Source organism: Candoia aspera, chromosome 3, assembly GCF_035149785.1.
Source record: "Candoia aspera isolate rCanAsp1 chromosome 3, rCanAsp1.hap2, whole genome shotgun sequence".
Lineage (NCBI taxonomy): Eukaryota > Metazoa > Chordata > Lepidosauria > Squamata > Boidae > Candoia > Candoia aspera.
In genome coordinates, this window is record NC_086155.1 from 32,455,153 (window position 1) to 32,477,621 (window position 22,469).

The 22,469-nt window shown below is 41.2% G+C and overlaps 1 protein-coding gene across 1 annotated transcript in view; it reads right to left on the minus strand.

Annotated features, from left to right (window-relative positions):
* MTCL2 (microtubule crosslinking factor 2) overlaps window positions 1-12,142 on the minus strand; it is a 103,322-nt gene extending 91,180 nt beyond the window's left edge. Inside the window, exon 1 of the mRNA XM_063297248.1 lies at window positions 11,237-12,142. Coding sequence (XP_063153318.1) covers window positions 11,237-12,001 — 765 coding nt within the window. The 5' untranslated portion in view covers window positions 12,002-12,142. The remainder of the gene's footprint in view (window positions 1-11,236) is intronic.
* Between the last annotated feature and the right edge of the window lie 10,327 nt (window positions 12,143-22,469).

The following is a 22,469-nucleotide window of genomic DNA, read 5'->3' on the forward strand; positions in this document are numbered from 1 at the left end:
TCGTGCTCTGGTATCAGTTAAAACTAGTGCACACCACTAGTGCAACATCTGAGTTTAACCATGTTGTTGTTTATTCATTCAGTTGCTTCTGACTCTTCGTGACTTCATGGACCAGCCCACGCCAGAGCTTCCTGTCGGTCAACACCCCCAGCTCCCCCAGGGACGAGTCCATCACCTCTAGAATATCATCTATCCATCTTGCCCTTGGTCGGCCCCTCTTCCTTTTGCCCTCCACTCTCCCTAGCATCAGCATCTTCTCCAGGGTGTCCTGTCTTCTCATTATGTGGCCAAAGTATTTCAGTTTGGCCTTTAATATCATTCCCTCAAGTGAGCAGTCTGGCTTGATTTCCTGGAGGATGGACTGGTTTGATCTTCTTGCAGTCCAAGGCACTCTCAGAATTTTCCTCCAACACCACAGTTCAAAAGCATCGATCTTCCTTCTCTCAGCCTTCCTTATGCTCCAGCTCTCACAGCCATATGTTACTACAGGGAACACCATTGCTTTAACTATGCGGACCTTTGTTGTCAGTGTGATGTCTCTGCTCTTAACTATTTTATTGAGATTTGTCATTGCTCTTCTCCCAAGGATTAAGCGTCTTCTGATTTCCTGACTGCAGTCAGCATCTGCCGTAATCTTTGCACCTAGAAATACGAAGTCTTTCACTGCCTCTACATTTTCTCCCTCTATTTGCCAGTTATCAATCAAGCTGGTTGCCATAATCCTTGGTTTTTTTGAGGTTTAGCTGCAAGCCAGCTTTTGCACTTTCTTCTTTCACCTTCATCATAAGGCTCCTCAGTTCCTCTTCGCTTTCAGCCATCAAAGTGGTATCATCTGCATATCTGAGATTGTTAATGTTTCTTCCAGCAATTTTAACTCCAGCCTTGGATTCCTCAAGCCCAGCATGTCGCATGATGTGTTCTGAGTACAAGTTGAATAGGTAGGGTGAGAGTATACAGCCCTGCCGTACTCCTTTCCCAGAGTTTAACCATACAATACAAGAAATCTGTTATCAATTTTCTAAAATGCAATGCAACATAAAAACCAAGCACTTTAGTGCACAACTCTTTTCTTGTATCTTTCTTTTGCACACTCGCCCACCAACAATTCATAAGTAATGAACAGGAGGGGGAAAATGGGGGAAATAGCATCAGCAATTTGTAACTTCCTCTATTAATTAACAGTGAAATAATGACGCGTTCTGAAGCAATGCAAAAACAAATATGTTGACTCAAAACTGGAAGATATACCAGCTATGTTATCGTTGCATATTGCATAATACACGTTAACATATATGGATCACATATTACTTTCTGCATGAATCAAATATGACGCATTGTTAACAATTATACTATATCATCCATTACCACTTTCCTGCACAGTGAAATGCAGTGCCTTCTCTTAACATGCAACTCTTAGGTTATAATGCAAACTTTTAATGCACAGCTTTCCAGACTAGCTAGTTATAGAAACTGTATTTCTAGAAAGGCTACACTCAGTTGCCATAACTGTATTGTTAAAATAAAGAGGGAGAGCAAGCTGCAAATGTAAATTTAAAACTCAGTATATATGGTCTATTTTGCATGTCACAGACTTTTTGTACCTCCATATTAAAAAAAAAAAAAGATTTTTATTGTAATTGCGGATGCACATTTCTTTTGCTGTATTATCTGTTGCACACTTGTGGAAAAGAGAAAAGCAAAGAAGACTTATACCCAAGTTCTAGTTTTTTCTCTGGGGAGGGAGGACTAGGAGAAGGAACCCACCCCCCCGCCCCGTACTGTAGTCACTGTTCAGGCAGAAGGGGAGGGTGGGTCGCCGTAAGCAGGAACAGCCTGCCTCTGAAGATGAGCAGGCAACCCCTGGGCAAATGCCAGGCTGAATCCCATCTATGCATATATCTGCTGTTCTGAAAAACGATTGGCTTACAGCTGTCTCCGCCCCTTTTTTCAAATGGAATCTCAAGGGCCCATTCTTTGTCTTCCCATCCCTCTGCAGCTGCTGCTGTATCACATCTCACATTTTCCATTCTGCTGAGCAGGGACTTGGAGCTCTTGTTCCCCACACCCTGCGATGACAACGCAGCCATCTGACAAGGCTGCCATCGGCTGCTATTCTCTTAAAGGCGTAACAGCTCCCTGATACTACTGTTCTCCTGTCAGCTTTTATTCAGCAGCTCTCTGATACCTGAAGAGAGGCCAAAAAGGGCAAGCAAAGCACAGTATGTGCTCATAGCACTGTTGTGTACTTACTGCAGTCACCAAATGATGATACTTGCTTTTCCCCAGCGGGTAAAGTAAGATGGCAAAAGGAATTTCAAGGGCAGAGCTCAATCAGAACTTCCACAAAGCATGCTGTGCTCTTGGGATCAATAATACAGAAGCAAACAAATCCACAGAGGGATCTTGATGTTGGTGCATTTTCCCAGAGGAAATGTAATAATTATTTAACAGCAGCAGTCTCAGATACATAAAAGCTGCAAATCAAGCCTAATGCAGTAACTTCAATACTGTTTTGCCCATATTCCTCAAACTGGGTAGGGATGGATGAATGAATGAATGAATGAATGAATGAATGATATTTTCTCCCTCATTGCAGTCCCAATAAAAACTTCCCTATTTCCACCTTAATCTGCTATTAGCCCAGGAAAAAGAATCATCATTGGAGCCATTAGGCTGATGTCCTAACTTCACAAAAAGCAAAGATACGACATTTGGTAACCCTTTTTAAAAAAGAAAAAAATATTTGGATGAACACTTTATCTCCCATAAGATGTTAACTTAAAAACATTTGAATGATGTCTTAAAAGTGGTTCCACAGGATACAGCAAGTGGTTCTTTGCATGACATTCAAGATTCAGTGAACACAGTGCACTCAGAAACCTATTATTCAGCTGAGAACTCAAGGGAGTTGAAGCAAGGGGAAACCCAGCAGTTGCAGCTCCTTATTCTAAAAAGTATATATGGTTCAGTGTGCTGGACTGGTGCTCAGGAGAACTAGGTTCAAATCCTCACCAAGCAATGAAACTCAAGAAATAACTAAACTAGATATTGGCCTGGTTTGCACCTCATGCTAAGCCGTAAAGGAGTTTCTTTGCTTTTCACTTAGTATGTTCAGCCAATTATCATTTATTTTATAAACTACTTACCTAACATGATTGTGATAACACTAACACTGGAGGGAAAGAATTATTTATGGAAAAAGGTGGAACATAAATTATTATTATTACTAGATTTTTATTCTACCTTTATATATATAAAACTCAAGGTGGCGAACATACCTAGTACTCCTTCCTCCTCCTATTTTCCCCACAACAGCAACCCTGTGAGGTGGGTTGGGTTGAGAAATAGTGACTGGCCCAAGGTTACCCAGCCGGCTTTCATGCCTAAGGTGGGACTAGAACTCACAGACTCCTGGTTTCTAGCCCAGCACCTTACCAACTACACAAACTGGCAACACATAAATATGCAATACATGTATGCAAACCAAGAAATGCTATCACCAAGGAGATACACTAAACAGTACATTTTTTAAAAAAAAATACCTGGATTATTATGCATTTTTGCAAAAATAAAGTATTCTGCCTTTAAAAGTATTTCACTGCCCCAGATAATAAGTCAACTATGACAAGGTGATTTATCAAAAGCATTATTGGGGGGGATGACCATTAAATGCAAGAAAATCGAAAATCCACCTCTAGCAGTCTCTCCATCTTGAAGACAGCAGTTTACCAAACAAATCCCAGGAGCTCTCTCTTTTTTTCATACAGTCAAAGAAAATTCTTCCTTTTGCTTACTTTTTTTTTTCAATTCATACGTAATGCATTTCTGTTGATTATGGGTTTCAGATCAAAAGGAAGATGCAGCAGATTGTCATGCTTAGATATGTTAGATATTCAAACTATGTTTCTTCAAAGCACAAAACAAAGGACAGAAAATAATCCTGAGAAAGGACACATTTTGGCTAGGTTACTTATCCTTCTTATAGCCAAACTGGAATTCACTTCCTAATATCAGGAACTGTCCCCATGAACTGGATTCCAAAGAAATGTACAATTCTACCAGTGGACTACACTTTTTTTGCCAAATCACTGTACCATTCCAATTTCATCTACATTTTTAAATCAATACTGTGAGTTTGTGTCATCTCTTCTACTTTGTACAAAGGTGCCTAGTAAAATATGGAATTCATCAATCCATTATCAAAGCAAAAGTCAAGAATATTTCCTACAGATCACATTCATTCTATTTTCATTCCCAAAAGATGCATAGTATAATTAAGTCACTAACCTGGAAAACAACCTTTGGAGATCCCAGAGCACTGTGTTTCCAATACATACAAGAAACAATTAATTTGAAAAATGAATCAAATGATTCGGAAATCCAGTTCTACCAAATAAAGAGAGCAACATCAGTGAACAAAAGTTTGCTAAGTTGGAGAAGGAATATATTTCCTATGCTGTGTTCCAATGTAACACCTGTATTCAATGCTGGATAAGATAATGGGTATAAGTCAATTCTATTTTGACAGAATTCAAAGCAGAATCAACAGTGAAGTCAGCTTTCAGTACCAAGATTAGTAGCTCAAATATATTTGAATCTGAAGTCCTTCCTTTCCTGTTCTATGCTGGAAGTAACTTGAATAGTCTTTATTCTGATTTCTTGAACTACACTACTGTAGAAGGCAAAACATTTTAAAGTTTTGTGTAACTATATTGTAAAACTAACTGAAGTGAGTTTTTTTCCCTTTGTTCATTTTTATATTCTAGTACATTTTCAAAGCTTATTTTGATAATGTTACTTAATACCCAGAGAAACTGAGCTTTTGCAAATAAATGCTGCTCTGATGCAGTAAACTTTGCACCTCTTGCAAAGTTTGTGTTTCATAGTTGTTAATGACAGCACCAAAAAATCTCTATGGAGCAAAGAATTATCAAAAGCAAGATGATAAATAGGAAGATTCCATCAGTAGGAGGCTAAATCAGCTTCTATTATAATACACAAATAGTACAAATGCAGAATTGGCAAATTCCAGATAAAAAAGCAGTTCTCATTCAAAGGTGAATCAATAAAGATTTACTTAGGTAAAGGTAAAGGTTTCCCTTGACGTAAAGTCCAGTCGAATCCGACTCTAGGGGGCGGTGCTCATCTCCGTTTCTAAGCCTTGGAGCCGGCGTTGTCATAGACACTTCCGGGTCATGTGGCCAGCATGACTCACGGAACGCCGTTACCTTCCCGCCGAAGCGGTACCTATTGATCTACTCACATTTGCATGTTTTCGAACTGCTAGGTGAGCAGGAGCTGGGACTAGCAACGGGAGCTCACCCCACCGCGCGGTTTCGAACCGCCGACCTTCCGATCGACAGCTCAGCGGTTTAACCCGCAGCGCCACCGCGTCCCATCTAAGATTTACTTAGAGAATTAAAAAATGCTTAATAGGGAATTTATCAAGATTTGCATTTTAATATCTCTCAAATCTATGGGACTAAAATGCAAGCTATTATTACTTACACAGGAATAAATTATCCTGAACTCAGTGGGACGTACTTTTAAGTATGTGTGGTATGTGTGTACAGTATACATATATACATACATACATATATATATATATATAGACTACAATCTTAACCACTGGAAAATAGCTCTGTTGAATTCCTTGGAATTTACTTGTACATAAACATACAAATGACTGTGCTGTTAATCACACAGTTTTAACTCTTAATTGCTCTTAACTCTGGCTGGATCATGACCAAAAAATGTAACATAAGTGCCCTTGTATATTTCTAATTAATATGAAATGTTGTTACACTACCATGACAACTTTGAATCTCTGCAGCCGTTTTCTATCAGAATATTGAGAAAGGCCAGTCTAAATGAAGTCTTGACTTCCTGCCAATTTTCCTTTAGTTAGAAGGGAAGGGGAGGTATAATTTACTACTTTATTTGGCTTTATTTGGATTCCCATAACCAGATTTCAACCTTGAGCCAAAAACTTCACCATCCTGGGAAATCAGAACAAACTGTGCCAATACAGCATATGTAATGGGTTTGTGCCACAACACTGCAATCTCATGTTGAATACTGAGCATTCAAAATCCTGAACAGCAGGGTTAGATGTGGGAGAAATAATACTGTGCTGGTCTCAAAACAAACTGTGAGCATCCATGATATGAAAATTATACTATTACAAGGGGTAAACCAAAAAAGATCTGTGATACCTGTTGATACCTGTCATAGCCACCTCCTGTGGCATTGCAGTTCTCTGGTTGATCTGCCCCTGTATTTTCCTGCCACAGAAATGCTTGCAGCAAGACATACTAAATGGTGCGGGATGCTACGCCAGCTTTACAGGTAGTCCTTGCTTAACAACCATTTGTTAATGACGGTTTGGACTTAAGACAGTGCTGAAAAAACTGACTTAAGATCGGTCCTCACACCTACAGCTGTCACAGCATCCCCATGGTCACATGATCATGATTTGGGCACTTGGCAACTGGTTCACATTTATGACCATTGCAGCATCCCATGGTCACGTGACTGCCATTTTTGACCTTCCCAGCCAGCTTCTGGCAAGCAAAATCAATGGGGAACTGTGTGATTTGCTTAATGACCATGTGGTTTGCTTAATGACCATGGTGATTTGCTTAACCACCACCACAAAAAAGGTCATAAAATCAGGTCAGATTCACTTAATGACCACTTCACTTAGCAACCAAAATTTCTGTCCCAATTGTGGTCATTAAGCAAGGACTACCTGTATAATATTTAAACCACCAGAACAACATGGTTTTTCTACAGAGCAGATAAATTTGATTTTAACAGATTCAGTATTTGTCTCACAGTATGTGAGACAGTATTTGTCTCACAGCGGTAGCGCTGCGGGTTAAACCGCTGAGCTGTCGATCGGAAGGTCGGCGGTTCGAAACCGCGCGGCGGGGTGAGCTCCCGTTGCTCGTCCCAGCTCCTGCTCACCTAGCAGTTCGAAAACATGCAAATGTGAGTAGATCAATAGGTACCACTTTGGTGGGAAGATAACGGCGTTCCGTGAGTCATGCTGGCCACATGACCCGGAAGTGTCCTATGGACAATGGCGGCTCTAAAGGCTTAGAAACGGAGATGAGCACCGCCCCCTAGAGTCGGACACGACTGGACTTTACGTCAAGGGAAACCTTTACCTTTACCTCATGGATTACTTGCAGGCAAAGCAGGAACCAGTATTTTTCTAACATAATATCTGGAATGCTTGCACACTGCAAACCTTGTGTACAGATTGTGAATATGCAGGAATATAGCAAGTTAAAGGGGGGACACTGAGTTACCACCGATGTACATATCTACGCATTAGCAGAATGGGGTCACTGTGTGTGCAGCCATGAAGGCCTCCAGGCAACCTGGCATCACAACCTTGTTTAAGGAAGGCTGCATCTGACATGGACTTCCTCCTCCCTGCAGAAATAAATGACATTCATGGATACCTGAAAGAGCACCTGTATTGAGTTCTGCTGTCCTCCTCAGCTTGCTTGTTTGCCTTAAGTACAATATGAATATAGATCATGGGTTGGGAAACTTCAGATATTCACCAATTAATTTATATTTTTATTCTAGAATTCTAAGAACTACCACCATAAGTGAGATGCAAAATGTTTATTTTTATTGTACTAATCTTATATCACACTCCAATCACACTCTCAGCACCTTAGAGACCTCCAAAACAGTAATAGGACTAAAATCAACAACATGGTGTAACAATGTAATAAAATAACTTTGTAATAAAAAAACATCCGACACTCAAGGAACAGTCATGACCCCATTCTTATCAGGAGAGACTAAAATGACTTCCTCAAACACTTAACGGCTTCACAAAAAGCTAACAGGGTCAGAGCCTGTTTGATATCAGGGGAACACTGTTCCAGAGAAGTGGGCAGTGAACAGTGGTAAGCATATTCCCCCTAAAATGAACAAGGTATGGCTTAGATCAAGAATTTCTTTCAGTACCACAGAAGTGTTTACAGTTCTTTCACACAAAAATCCACTGTACATCTGAGTGCACAGTGCAAAAAAGCTATGGTTAATTATTATATGTATATACACATGCATTTATATTATATATTAATTTTATTATCTTATACTTACAGGACCCTTCCTGTAATCCTGTATCAGAAATCTCTCAGAGGCAGTAAGAATCCATGCCTTTACTAGGGACCTAAAGGACCCTCTTAGCTGGCAGTTGTATGCAGCCATTCAGTAAACATGTACTACTGTTACCATGCCAACCCCATCCTGAAAAATAAAATCATAACTGCTCAGTAGTAGCAGCAGTAAGAGAAGCAACTGAATCTGGCAACATCCCAATCACTCTCCCACTCCCTCTCTTTCAGAAACCACAGGAGTCCCTAACAAGCAATATTCTTACATTATTCAAATAGTACTCCAAGGTCTACAAACCATTCTAGGGCACATCAGCAAAGCAGCTTTCCATACAATTAATTTAACTCAATCTGAAGAGTGGAACACACAATGAAAAACTTTTTTAGGAATGTAGATGTCTTTCTCCACTGTGAATATGAAACACAACTTGTTATGTGCAATGCAGGGCAGGGAAGATGCATCATCCTGTGTTGCATCCAGAAATATTACAGAAATTGCAGTTGTGCAATCCCAGGAAAAGATGCTGCTGCTTTAAAAAGCTGCAGACAAGTGCTACTTCCAGGTCCTTGTCCATTCCAAGCACCTTTTGGAAATCCATTTTGAAGTCCTGGACACACTTATTAAGTGTAGTTCTTCTCTGTGAGCACACCCAGTCAGGAGCACAATTTTTCCTCATTAAATGAAGGAAACATATTTTAGAGGTAGTAAAAATTTTCAGTGTCCATTGAGAGAGAATCAATGGACATGAGAATGACTGAACATCTCTATCATTTCTCCTCTGAAAATGGCCTCTCGCTCCTGGCACTGGTATTATCTTGGCACATTTCAGGGATATGTCTGCCAACATCATATATATTTCCATTTAAGGTATCTTAGCTTATGTATTAGAGAACCAGTCTGGTCCAGCTGTTAAGACTAGGAGGGGGAAACCTAAGTTCTAGTTCTAACTTAAGCACAGAAACAAACTGGGTGACCTCGGCCAGTCACTTTCTGTCAGCCTTAGGAATAAGGCCAGGGCAAACAACTTCTGAAAATGTTGCCTGGAAAACTGCATGGAGTTGTCCATGGAGTTGCTAGGAGTCGTCAAACAGGACTCAAAAGAAAAAAAAGTCTATGTATTAAGATGCACACACACTACAATTCTGTACAACTTCATGCCCTTAGGTACAACTAGAACTGCTTCTTATATAAATCCCCTTTCTACTCTACACTAATGCCATACCTCCCTGGGAGCACCTAACAGTCCTGTGGAAAATTTCTGAACAATCAGAACGTGATGACATGATGTTAAAATTTCAATATGGAACTACCATAGAGAAGCAGCTTCCCATGGAGATAACAGTCCCGCCTTAGGCATGAAAGCCGGCTGGGTGACCCTGAGCCAGTCACTCTCTCCCAGCCCAACTCACCTCACAGGGCTGTTGTGGTGGGGAAAAGAGGAGGAGGAAGGAGTATTGGGTATGTTCACCACCTTGAGTTATTTATAAAAATAATAAAGGCGGGATAGTAAATAGATAGATAGATAGATAGATAGATAGATAGATAGATAGATAGATAGATAGATAAAATAAAATAAAATAAAATAAAATAAAATAAAATAAAATAAAATAAAATAAAATAACCTTTAACAAGCTCTAATAAATACTATGAGGTCTTTGCTTAACAGACCTGAAGAATCTCCCATTCTTGAAACACTGAAATGAAATGTAAGAAATTAATTCCAATTCCATAAAAAAGGATGCCTTCCTTAAGGATACGCTGTATCTGATCGATGGGACCAAGGAACATGTATTATATCTAAGATGCCACAGAAGGGAGTCTTATGTCAGTAAGAGGTATCTGTTCAATGTATGGAGTCTCTGCAATGTTAGAGGTGTGATTCCTCCCATTACATATGATTAAGGGACATTTTTCTTTTTGTTTCTAAGAATAGACATCTGTGCCAGAATAAATCTACATATTACCCAGAGAACTGTGGTTGTAGGGCAATTTATCAATATAATAATTTATTTCTAATAAGTAATATAAAAAAGTCAATGCCCTCTAGATGTTTTTGGAAAACTCCCAGGATTTCCAGCCATAGTTGTAAAAAGCTTCAAATTCTGGGCCCTGTAGTTGTTGACACATCTGGAGACTGATTTATACCACAGAACGTCTGTTTCAGTAAACCAAAAGAGAATTAGGGGGAAAAGGTCTTTTGAAAGGATACATATCTTTACACATAGAGTACATATGTCCACGAGGCAAAAGAAAGCAAATTAGGAGCTTTAGGATGCAGGCAGGTGTCTCTGGGGTTGTGCGGTATGTGTCCTACATAACCAACATTCTACTGAAAGTGAACACTTGTTTGGTTGTAAGTGTCTGTTCTAGTAAAACTAAACTCCTCATCAAAGAAAAGGCTATAAAATTCAGCATGGCAACAGAGCTTGCCAAAGTGCATGACTTACCTGGTCCATAGGTTTTGATGAACATCTGCTGCAAGGCAGAAAGGCCCATCCCAACTATGCAGCCATTTTTGTTCCAGGATTGGAAGGGTGGGTTGCACACATGGCTTCAAGCAGCAAATGTCTTATGCCAACACTGAGGAGCCATGACCTCTATGAGTAGGAACAGTGACCCACAAGCTAAGTGCTTCTAGGTCTTCCCTCTAGAACATTTCTCCCCAATGTGGTGCTCTCCAGATGTGCCGGGCTTGCCCTTTCGAAAGCTCCAGACTTGCACAGCTGCAGCAGCAGTGTCAGCACATCTGGAGAGCACCACACTGAAGAAAGCTGCTCTACAGGTTAGGTCATTGTTCCATATAACAGTATTATGGGAGGCCGGAGATCCTTGATTCCCCCCTCCCCCGGGGGCATCTTTTGGGGAAAGGGGTGTGCCTCTTTTACAAAGACTTCCTGGGTCCCAGCGGCTGCTGCTCGGGGGCTCCAGGAGGCCTGGGCGACGAAGAGGCCGAGGGGGGCCGGAGAGACAATCCGCTGCAGAATGTGCGCTGTACGAAACCGAAGATTTTTTCCGTGCAAAAGCAGCGTCACGGCTGGCCTCGCCGGCCGAGCTCTCTGTCCAGGCTGCCATCAAACCGGATCCCGCTCACCTTGAGATAGTCGTTCTCGGAGCGCAGCTCCTCCAACTCCCTGGCGACTCCCGCGTCCAGCAGCTCCTCGGTGAGGTCGGAGAAGGCCAGCGAGGTGCTGAGAGGGAGGCGGCTGCTGGCCAGCGAGGCCCCCGTCGACAGGTCCTCGGGCAGCGGGGAGACGCCATCCGCGGAGGCGCTGGCCGGCTGGGCAGGGGCGCTGCTGCTGGGTGGGGACTCGCTGTCGCTGCTGCTGCCGCCGCCGCCCAGCCCGCCCAGCTCCAGCAACGAGAGGACCTTGGCTTCCTCCGAGGCGCTGCAGTCCGACACCTCCGAGCTGCTGTCAGTCAGGCTCAAGGCAGGCGGCGGCTGGGAGCGCGCCGACGGCACCTTTCCGGCCCCGCCGGAGGCGGCTGCCCCCTCGCCAACCCCGGGGAGGCGGCTCCGCCCCTTCACTCTCGCCCCGGCTCGGCCTCCAGAGCCCTTCCCGGCGCCCCGCGTCCCCATCGGCGGCGTGGCCTTGCCCTTCTTCTCGCCGCGGCCATCCTTGGCGCTCCCAGCCCGCCGCGAGTGCCCGCCGCCCGCTCCCGACTTGCCGGGGAAGAAGGCGGGCGAGCCGGGGTGGCTGCCGCGCCGGCTCTTGGCCAGCGACCAACCAGGCACATCCTTGGGTCTGGCCGGGGACGGCGCCCGATGCAGCTTCTTCTTCTCGGGCTGCGCGAGGGGCAGCGGCGCTGGGGCCGAGGCGAGACGCTGGCTGGGTTCCTCCTCGCACGGCGCTGCCATCCCCGGACGGTTCCTCACTGGCCCCTCCGGAGCCGTCTGGGGCTGGAATCGCTCATGATCCGGCCGAAAAGCCGCCTCCCTCGTTTCCGCGCTGAGTCCCCTGCCCGCTCAAGCCCTTCCACCGGGCTCGCGGCGAAGAGAGGCTTGCTGGGCTCGGGGCCGAAACCGCGTTAGGTTGGCCGTTAATCCGCTGCCACGCCGCGATGATGCTTGCCTCCGCCGCCCCAGAAGCAGCAACAGTTCCTCGGCCGGCCCCCTCCTCCTCCTCCTCCTCCCCGGTATCCCCGCCCAGCCGCGAAAACGGTGACGCGCATGGTCTGGGAACAAAAGGTGGAGAGAGGCGCCCGAGGGGGCGATCGGATCCTCGAGGCAACAGCGACCTCCTTCTCCGGACGGCCGAGAGGACATACTTCAAGACTGATAAATAAACAAGGACAGCGCGCCCAACTTCTGTTTTTCTCCTGGAAGCAAGGATTGGACCCGCCACCACGAAGCCCCGTGATCTTTCCTCTGAAGCACGAGAAGCCTTCTTAATGGGGAGCTTCTGTCTGGCAGAGGTCGGAACGAGTTTACCTCTGGGATTGAACAAGAAGGCCGTGGCTTCTGAGTATGCTTGTGACCAGGCACATCTGTGTTATAAGAAATTTAGCTCAAGCAAACCCCAAATCCACGATCCCCTTTTTTAATCCCAGGAGGAAAGAACACTGTTCCCTATCTTTGAAAGACAGCTACTGAATTCTCCCCACAGAAAGCTAAACAATCAGCAGCTGGAAACCCAGGCAAGACTGCCCTGCTGTGAGCAGCGTAGGGACCAGGGTGACAACAGCTGTGCACATGGGGTTCAACATTGTTGGTCTCTGTTCTCTGCAGGGGGAAAGAACCTATATGGTATTTTTCCTTTTCCTCCTGGAAGTTTGCTCAGGAGAAAGACATAGGCTTTCCACATATCAGCTGGCAGTGTTCCCTCTTTTTCCCTAATGGTACACTTTATTTCTGTTCTGTAGATCTCCTTCAAGTCATCCTCAAAACAAATGCCTCAAAGTGAGCATCAGTGGGAAGTGGGGATGGGGGAAGGAATTATATTGATTCCAGAGGTGATTATACAAATAATTAGTTCAAAGACCCAATATAGAGCAGCAAGATGCTTTGAGATGAGCCCCTACATTTTTAAAAAATCATTTAATTAATCAATCAAATTTATCACCACCCATTTCCCAAAAAGGACTCTGGGTGGTTTACAATAAAACATAAATAAAAATATAAAACTGTAAAATACTACAATACACAATAAAATAAATATAATAAAAACCTTGATGGCTGGAAGTTCTTTATGATTTGCAAGCAGAGCAAGGTCCTTCTAAGAAACTAACCATCCCCAGGAATGGCTATTCTCCCTCCCGCCCCAGGCATAATTACAGAACCAGGTCTTCAGCTGTTTCCTAAAGTCCAGGAGGGAGGGAGCCAATCTCACTTCCGGGGAAGGATATTCCAAAGGGTAGGGGCTATTGCAGAGAAGGCCCGCCTCCTGGACCCTGCCAGATGGAATTCTCTTGCAGACGGGGTCCGTAGCATGCCCTCTCTGCACGACCAGGTGGGACGGGTTGATGTGATGGGGAGGAGACAGTCCCTTAGGTATATGGCTGCCCAACTCACACACAGTGACTGCAGTCACTGTGACTTCTCTCACAACAGACCAGCCTGCAAAGAGATGTTAAAACAGCTTCCCCAGACTGGTATGCTTCAGATATATTCTACTTCATCTCCCATAATCTCATGGTGGGACATGATGTGATGGAACTGAAATCCTCAGTGTGCTATATAAATATTCCCAAAGTACATGCAAGAAAGCTAATACTCACCTTCTCTTGCATATGATTTATTATGCACTTAGCAAGGAAATTATTCTGTGTGTTCCCCATTAATTCCCCTCTAGTGGTACAAAACAAAACAAAAACTTGGGTGCATGAAGGAATTACAGTGCACTTTCACGGCTGCTTTGCCAAACTCTTTTCTGTCCACTTTCTGTTCTACGTAGAACATTATCCAAGGGTTCCACTGAAATTGTAATACATGTTTGCATTCAACATTCAGAGATCAAGATAGACAATAGGGCAGTAGAAAAAAAGTGGAGTGCATCAACAAATAAGTGCATCAACAAATAAGATGCAAATTCAGGAAGAGCAAAATTGTGCTATCTGTATAAGATACAAAGATGAAGCCCATTCTTCAAGGAAAACATTGGAATAATTATCTGGAAAGAAATAGTTGCTTATGTGTGTTCTCTATTTGACTCCCTTCTTGTATCTAGCATTTGTAGCTGAGTATCTCAAAAACGTTATATTCTCAAAGTGTAAATCAAAGCTGGCATTCAGCGTTTCTCAGGAAATCATGTGATTTATACACAGCAGCTGTTGGCAAAGCACAATAAAGCAATCAATGGATCTGTCTACTGTATCACTGCATTGCGTCAGAAGTCCTGGCAGTAAGACAGTTGTCTCAGAATACAGCTGCAAATTGGTTTTAAAATCACACTTTAAATCTGACATTTTTGTCACAAACCTAAAATATTGGCCTACTAAATGTTATTCGGTAGTGTTGGCTATGAAACTAGGTGCTCTCATTTTGCTACTACTTACAGCTGAATACAGCTTGATTTCTAATGCCAGACAGTGACTACTTCCTTAGTACCTGTGCCTCTCTGATAAAATATGTATGAGATCCTTTGGATGTATCACTGATTCGTGATGGTTAGGAAAAGAGCAGAATGACTAGCATGACCTCCCATAGCAAGAATCAGGATTTGAAGAAAAGAAAGACTAATTTCTTCATCTCAACTTTTGCTGTGCTTGAATGTATCCAGGGCATAGTTGGAAAGTTGCCATCTTTATGGTCCAAAGAGAAGATGTTGCTATAAACCAAGCTTTCTTAACCTGGTAGTCTCTATATGTTAACTATAACTTTCAGCATTTCCATCCACGTGGTTTTTAACAAAATTAGGTGGGAAAGGTTTAAGTCATAACCTAACAAGCACTGGGTCAGATTGTATGAGCCTGTTTTAATTGTTTGAATTTATGAATTCAGTTTGCATGACATGTTCTAATTTTTGTTCATTATTTGCCTTATTTGTTTGTTTGTTTGTTTTGTTAGCCACCTTGAGTTACATGGTGTGTGGTTAACTATGTAATAGAATAAATAAATGCTCACAAGCATACATATGGAGAGCATCATGCAAACATTTACATCTGGACTGGTATAGCCCTCCAGATATTGCTTAGGTACAATTCATAACATCCTGTTCCATCTTAGGGACCGTCCAGATATATACTTCAATTCTCCATATTGCTCAGCCAGCATAACATTTAGGGACACACATTCCCCACCCTTGTCTTAGACCTTAAAAAATTAAGGCTATAACAATGCAGAAAGACCATCTGATTAATCTGGAATTGTTATTTTTATTAATAGCTACTTTTTAATGATTATGAAATTATTATTAATCTGAAATAAAGTATGTTCCAGTCCATTTTATCTTTTAGCTACTTTTCATCCTTTCCCCAGTCCCAAAAGCATGATATCCTTTTTTGTATAATCAATACCTGGATTGTTCTGATGTGTAGAGAATAACTGCCCTTTAAAATACAACGGGGACATGTTAACTTCAGCACAGGAGGGAGATGAGTTCCCAGCAAAATAGCAAATAAAAAATATACCAATCTTTCCCTCGGCATTTTTTCATCCAAAGCTGGACAAATATGTCAGTGCTGGCTTTCTCTATGAGAGAAGCATGCTCTGCTGAAGAAATCTTTAAACATTTATTTGTTATGGTTTTAACTCCTCATAAAATAGCAAGGCAGAGTGGAAAGGGAGCCCTAATACTGTCCTGGGCACATTCTTCTTGATTATTCCAATTCTGCATGTCTGTAACACAAAATGTACAGATCCCAAAGACATTCATAAAACAGTGTTCAACTACACTATGAGAGGTTTGAGGTTGCACATGTTAGAGAATTTTTGTCTAGTACACGTTCAACGGCATTTGTAGGGGGTCAAAACAGGCAAAATGGTACCCCAAGCCCCACCCTTTTTGAATGTGTGCATGCAGTAGCATTCTTACAAAAGGGATGGGGCTTGGATCATGACACACATGCATCTCCACACACCCCCTGCAGATGTCACCACACAGGTCGCTTATCAGTGAGATCTAGCGACATCCAGAGACAAAGTAAAATTTAAAAATATTTAGTTCAACAGCCTTACATAGGTGACATAGAGGGAGCTTTAAAAAAAATTATATCCCCAATGGGCTGGACTGTACAGAGGTATTCGTAAGTTGTGAGGGAGAAGCTTCCAACATTCTAGAATACATATTTGTCTGAGAATATCAGCAAAATTAGTTGTCCCTTTCCTCTCCCATCATGAATACATGTGAACCTGAAATTAATCCCTTTTACTCCCAATGTAATGTTGAACCAGCCACTGCCGCCATTGCAACAGCTAGCAGACTTTCATGAGGGAGGACACGCCCTCCAAGTTTTTGCAGTATGGCCAGAGCAAAACTAAATTTGAACTTAATTTACTTGTAATTAAATTAATTACACTTAATATGCTAACTTTCCATGTATGTTGTTAATAACTTCCCCTTCTATGACTTTAAATATGACTGTTCAGAAGTGACTTCAGGGCTGTACCCATGCCACTAGCAGTCCTGGGACCTCTGATTATGCACCTTTGTCTTATATGGGCAAATGTAAGATAGGGACTACAGCATATGCTTCTCAGGGCCATCACTTTATGCCCGCTCCAACCATTGAGAATTATATCAGTCTCTGTCTCCATTTTCATAACTTGACTTCTGTTTCTTTAAATGGTGGAATTTCTATAGAATGCTGGAAATTGCCTTATTTCTGATGATGATATCACATCACCACTAAGCATTCATAATTTTTGTATGGGCAATTTCTTCTTAGAGTATGTGTACTCATAACAGCAATAAGCATATATCCAAGAGAGAGAAAAAAACACATCTGGGCAGACAGCAGCTCCTGCATATTTATTTATTTATATTTATTTATTTATCAAATTTCATCACTGCCCATCTTCCCCAAAGGAAGTCTGGGCAGTTTACAATAAAGCTAAAAGAATAAAATACAATAAAAAAATATGATACATCAAATAAATATATATATAAAATGGAATCAAGATAGGAGATAAAATTCTAGTTCAGTTCATACATATATGAGGACCACTTTAAGGCACTAGCCACCCCCAAAATTGACTACCCCTCTTCCCGCCCCAAGCAAGATGGCAGAGCCAGGTCTTCAACTTTTTCTGGAAGGTCAGGAGAGAGGGGGCTTGCTTCACCTCTGGGGAAAGAGTGTTCCAAAGGGTGGGGGCCAGGGCAGAGAAGGCCCGCTTCCTGGACCCCCCAGTTGACATTCTGTCATAGAAGGAGTCTGTAACATGCCCTCTCTGAGTGACCGGATAGGACAGGTCGATGTAATGGGGATGAGACGGTCCCCATGTATTTATAGAACATATCTTTGGAAAGGAATACTCAAAGAAAGGAACGAAAATTGTGTACAGGCTCAAAAAATTCACAGCGATGGAGACTGAAGCCATGAAATAAAGAGATGTCTGCTACTTGGGAGAAATACTGTGCCAAATCTAGACCAAATATCAAAGCACAGAGACAACAGAATGACAACAAAGGTAACTATTTTCAAGATCATGCTTTCCTCAGTTGTTACATGGCTGTGAAAGCTCAGCCATCAGAAAGGCTGAACAAATATTTATGGTATGATAAAGTTAAGGTTAATGTAGGTTTTAAAAATCATTTTATTAGACATGCCATCCTGAGAATTTGGAATAAATACAAACTTAGATTGTGTCCAAAAATACCTCTGTGGTTATCACCACAGGAAGCATTTTACAGAAGAGAAATAGGAAATAAGCAGAAATGGTTAACTTATGGTGATATATTAGGTTACTCACAACCAGAATTAAAAATAAAATCAAGAGAAGATTTGACATCAGAAGGACATATGTGTCAATGGTTTTCACATGTACAATTAACATAAAGATTTAAAGTTGATGAAAGGTTTTTTGGTTTTGAATGTGATAAAACTGAATTTGAAATTGAGTTAGGTACGAATGATGAATATCTTATTGCTAAAATATGTAAGCTTTTGTTGAGACTTAAAACTGAGGATGAACAAGTTAAAGTTGGTAGGACAAAGTGGACTAAAATGTTGGGTATAATATACAAATGGAACAATGGGAAAACATGTGGATGAAAGGGCTGAAATCTGCACTATGTTCTAACCTTAAAGAGAATTTTTATAAAATGATACATCGATGGCATTTATCACCAGAAAGATTGTTGAAAATGTATAATGGGACTTCAGATATTTGTTAGAAATGTGAACAACCAGAAGGGACTTTTTATCATCTTTGGTAGACATGCAAAAAAGCTAAAAAAATTTGGACTCAAATACATATATAAATCCAGAAGATTTTAAAAATTAATATACAATCGAAACCAGAGACATTTCTTTTGGGACTGATGAACAATTGGAAAAATCATATGGAACTTTGATTTATATGTGATAACTGCAGTGAGACTTTTATATGCTTAAACGTGGAAAGACTCGATATTACCCACAATGGAAGAATGGATGGTAAAGTTGATGGAGTTGGCTGAGATGGTGAAATTGACAGCTTCAATTAGAAAAGACATTGGCTAATTTTATGGTGAATTGGAAGCCCCTTTTGGACTTTTTGCATGAAACAGAAAAGAATGAAATCATGTTATACAGATTAGGTGATTAATAATATTAGTTGACAATAGAAAAAATGGATGTTATGTTGTAACCTTAGAGTAAGAGTTTAATGTAAGTTTTGTTGGCAGAGTGCTAGAAAGCATTTGGCTCAGGAGAGATCAGAAAAGTCACACACAAATCTATAAAAATAAATTTATTTACAGAAAGCACAAAAACATATTTACAGGCTTTGCATTTTCACAGGCTCTCAAAGAGGAGAGATTTCTCCCTCAGCTGCATACTCTCTGCAAGCCTAATGAGAACTATGCAACTATTAACACCTGAAAAGAGGACAATTAAATTCAACCTCTTCACCCGGCCAAAATGATTAGTTACCATAGTAACCTTAATCTGTAGCAGAAAACAATATACCAAACACTCCCCTTTTTATGCTACAGAATGAGATGCAGACCAATTTGCTTTGTTAACTCTTTGTGTCTTGGTAGAGCAAGAGGTTTGGTTAAAATATCAGCAATCATGTCTTTTGATTCACAATATTTCAACATTATTTCTCCTTTGGCTATCATAACTTTGATATATTGATATCTAATATCGATATGTTTTGTCCTCTTCTTGCAGGCTTCAAGATTTTGCCATAGCAATGCAAGCTTGATTATCCTCATAAAGAGTTATAGGCTGGTTCACTTCCAAGCCTATGTCTTTTAACAAATGTTTAAACAATATAATCTCATTACAGGTTTGTGTTAGAGAATAAAACTCTGCTTCTGCAGTGGAAAGAGCAACAAGTGTTTGCTTTCTAGAATGCCAGTCTAAGCTTGACCAAGCAAATTGAATTAAAATCCCAGAAGTGGATTTCCTGTCACTGACATCTGCTCCCCAGTCAGAATCAGTAAAAGCCTGCAATTTCTCTGTTCCACAGGCATTTAGCTTCAGGCAATAATTCTTTGTTCCTTGCAAATACCTCATTAACCTCTTCAATGCTGCTTTTCCAGTAGATGTAGGCTTCTCTACCTGTCTACTTAAAATGGCCACAGAATTTGAGATATCTGGGTGAGAGTGATTTGCAATGTACAGTAAACTTCCAATTGCAGATCTATATTTCTCTGCCTCAGTTAATTGAGTTTCTCCTATATCTTTCTGAAAATCTGTTATCATCGGAGTAGAGACTGGTTTACAGTCTTGCATATTAAAATCCTCTAGGAGCTTTTGAATTTTACTACGTTGGCTGAACAGAAAGCTACCATCCTTCTCCCTGTGTATTTCTAAGCCTAGGTAATTTGTTACTGTTCCAAGGCTTTTTAATGTGAAATGGCTTTTCATGCAGGCTTCAAAATCAAGCCTTTGTTTTTCTGTTGATGTGAACAGCAGCAAATCATCAACATAAATGGACAGATACATACAGCCTTGTTTGTCATTCTTCATATATACACATGGATCTGCTTGTCCTTTTTCAAAACCAAAATTCTGCAGTTTTTCATCTAATTTTTGGTTCCAGGATCTAGCAGCTTGTTTTAACCCATAAATTGACTTCTGCAGTTCACAGACTAGATTCTCCCCTTTTTCATAGCCAGGGGGTTGCTGCATGTATAATTTGTGGTCTAAATCACCATAGAGGAATGCAGTTTGAATGTCATAGTGGTGAACTGACATTCCTTTGAGTGCAGCAATTTTTAACAGTAATCTAATAGATTCACCTTTAGTAACTGGTGCAAAAGTCTTGTCAAAGTCTAAATCTTTCCTTTGAGTGAACCCTTTTGCAACTAACCTTGCTTTATATTTTTGGATTTTGCCATCAGCATCCCTTTTCAGTTTGAAAACCCACCTACAACCTAGGCAGCATTCATTGGGAGGTAGATTTACCAGCTTCCATGTTTTATTTTCTTTCAAGGATGCTAACTCCTGTTGTGTGGCAGAATGCCAATTTTGTGCAATCTCAGGTGGTAAAGCATTCACTTGTTCTAAGGACTCAGGTTCTGTGAATATGTGAAAAGCCTTTACTGTTTCGGCCTGAAAACATGATGGAAGAACGCCTTTATTACTTCTCTGAGATCTGCGAGGTAATACAGGGCTTAAATTTTGACTATCACTTTCCTGAGAAGCATCTGTCTCATCAGACATATCTTCAGTTTGCTTTTCTGGTTTAATGTCCTCATCAGGCAAAAAATCACCATCAGCAAGTCCTTGCTGTTCTCTTGTGGTGATCAGATCAACTGGAGAGCTAGAATTTAATCTCCCCCAGTTTTGTTCAGTAAAAGAAGTGCTTTTGCTAATTATTAATTTCTCTCCCATTATGAACCCGTAGCTCCTTTGGCTTTGTTCATAGCCAACAAAGATGGCTTTCTTTGTTGTGGGGCCTCCTTTCCTTCTCTGTTGTTTTGGAATATGAACCCACGCAGTGCTACCAAACACTCTAAGATGGTTTACCTTTGGTTTCACACCATAAAACAAATGGAATGGAGTATCCTGAATCACAGTTATACAATCTGTTTTGTACATAACAGGCAGTAGATATTGATTCTGCCCAATACTTAAAAGATAAATGTGAATCTTTAAGCATGCATTCCATCACATTTTGCAAGGTTCTGCCCTTTCTTTCAGCAACACCATTTTGCTGAGGGGTGTAAGGGTTAGAAAGAATTTGTTCTATCCCCTTTTCCACTAGGAACCTTTTTAATTTGAGAGAAAGGTACTCTCCTCCTCTATCACATTGGAGTGCAGATACAGGCCTAGGGAATTTTCCATTTGCCCATGTCACAAAACTTTTAAATTTCTCAAATGCCTCATCTTTGTGTTTTAAGATGTAGATAAATGTGTATCTTGAGAAATCATCAGTGATGGTCATTGCATACCTTGCTTGTCCAAGACTTGGAGCAAAAGGACCAATAATGTCAGAGTGTACAATTTCCAAAGGTCTAGTTGTAACTCTGTCACTGTGCTTACTCACAGGAGCTTTTAGTGTTTTGTATTCTTTGCAAACTACACAGTCTAAGTATTTGTCACAGGGTTTCATCTTTAGTCAGCACACAGCTGTGGCATTTATATACTTGATACTTGAAATTAGCATGACCAAATCTTCTGTGCATCAGGTGTACACATTGGTCATGATATGGAGTGTTGCCAACTGCAGCTTTGCAACTTGGCTTCCTTGCATTTTGCACAATGTACAAGGAGTCTTTTAACATACCAGTAGCACACAATTTTCCATTTTTACATATCTCACAAGCATTTTTCTTAAAATGTTATGACATACCCTGTTGCAGCCAACTGCACCACAGATAAAAGGTTTGATTGTAAATCTGGCACATACAACACACCTTTTACAGTTTCTCCCAAGCAGGATAAATACAAGTCACCTTGTCCCATAATTTTGGTCACAGACCCATCAGCCAAAGATACACTTTGTCTTTCAGTTTTAGACAGTGACACAAAAGAGCTTTTACAATTACCTAAATGACAATTGGCCCCAGAATCTAACACCCATACATCAGAATTACCCTTCTCAGCAACCTGTGCAATTTGGGTTGTCTGAAGAGCCTTCTTCTGTGTTGCCCTTGTGTTCTTCTTCTCTGTCTTTCTACTCTTGGGTCTCAAGGCACAGTCTTTCTGCAAATGTCCAGCTGAACCACAAGTGAAGCATCGCTGGTTGGCTAGTGCTGTGGCCTCAGCTTCTTTTCCCTTGTTTTCTGGTA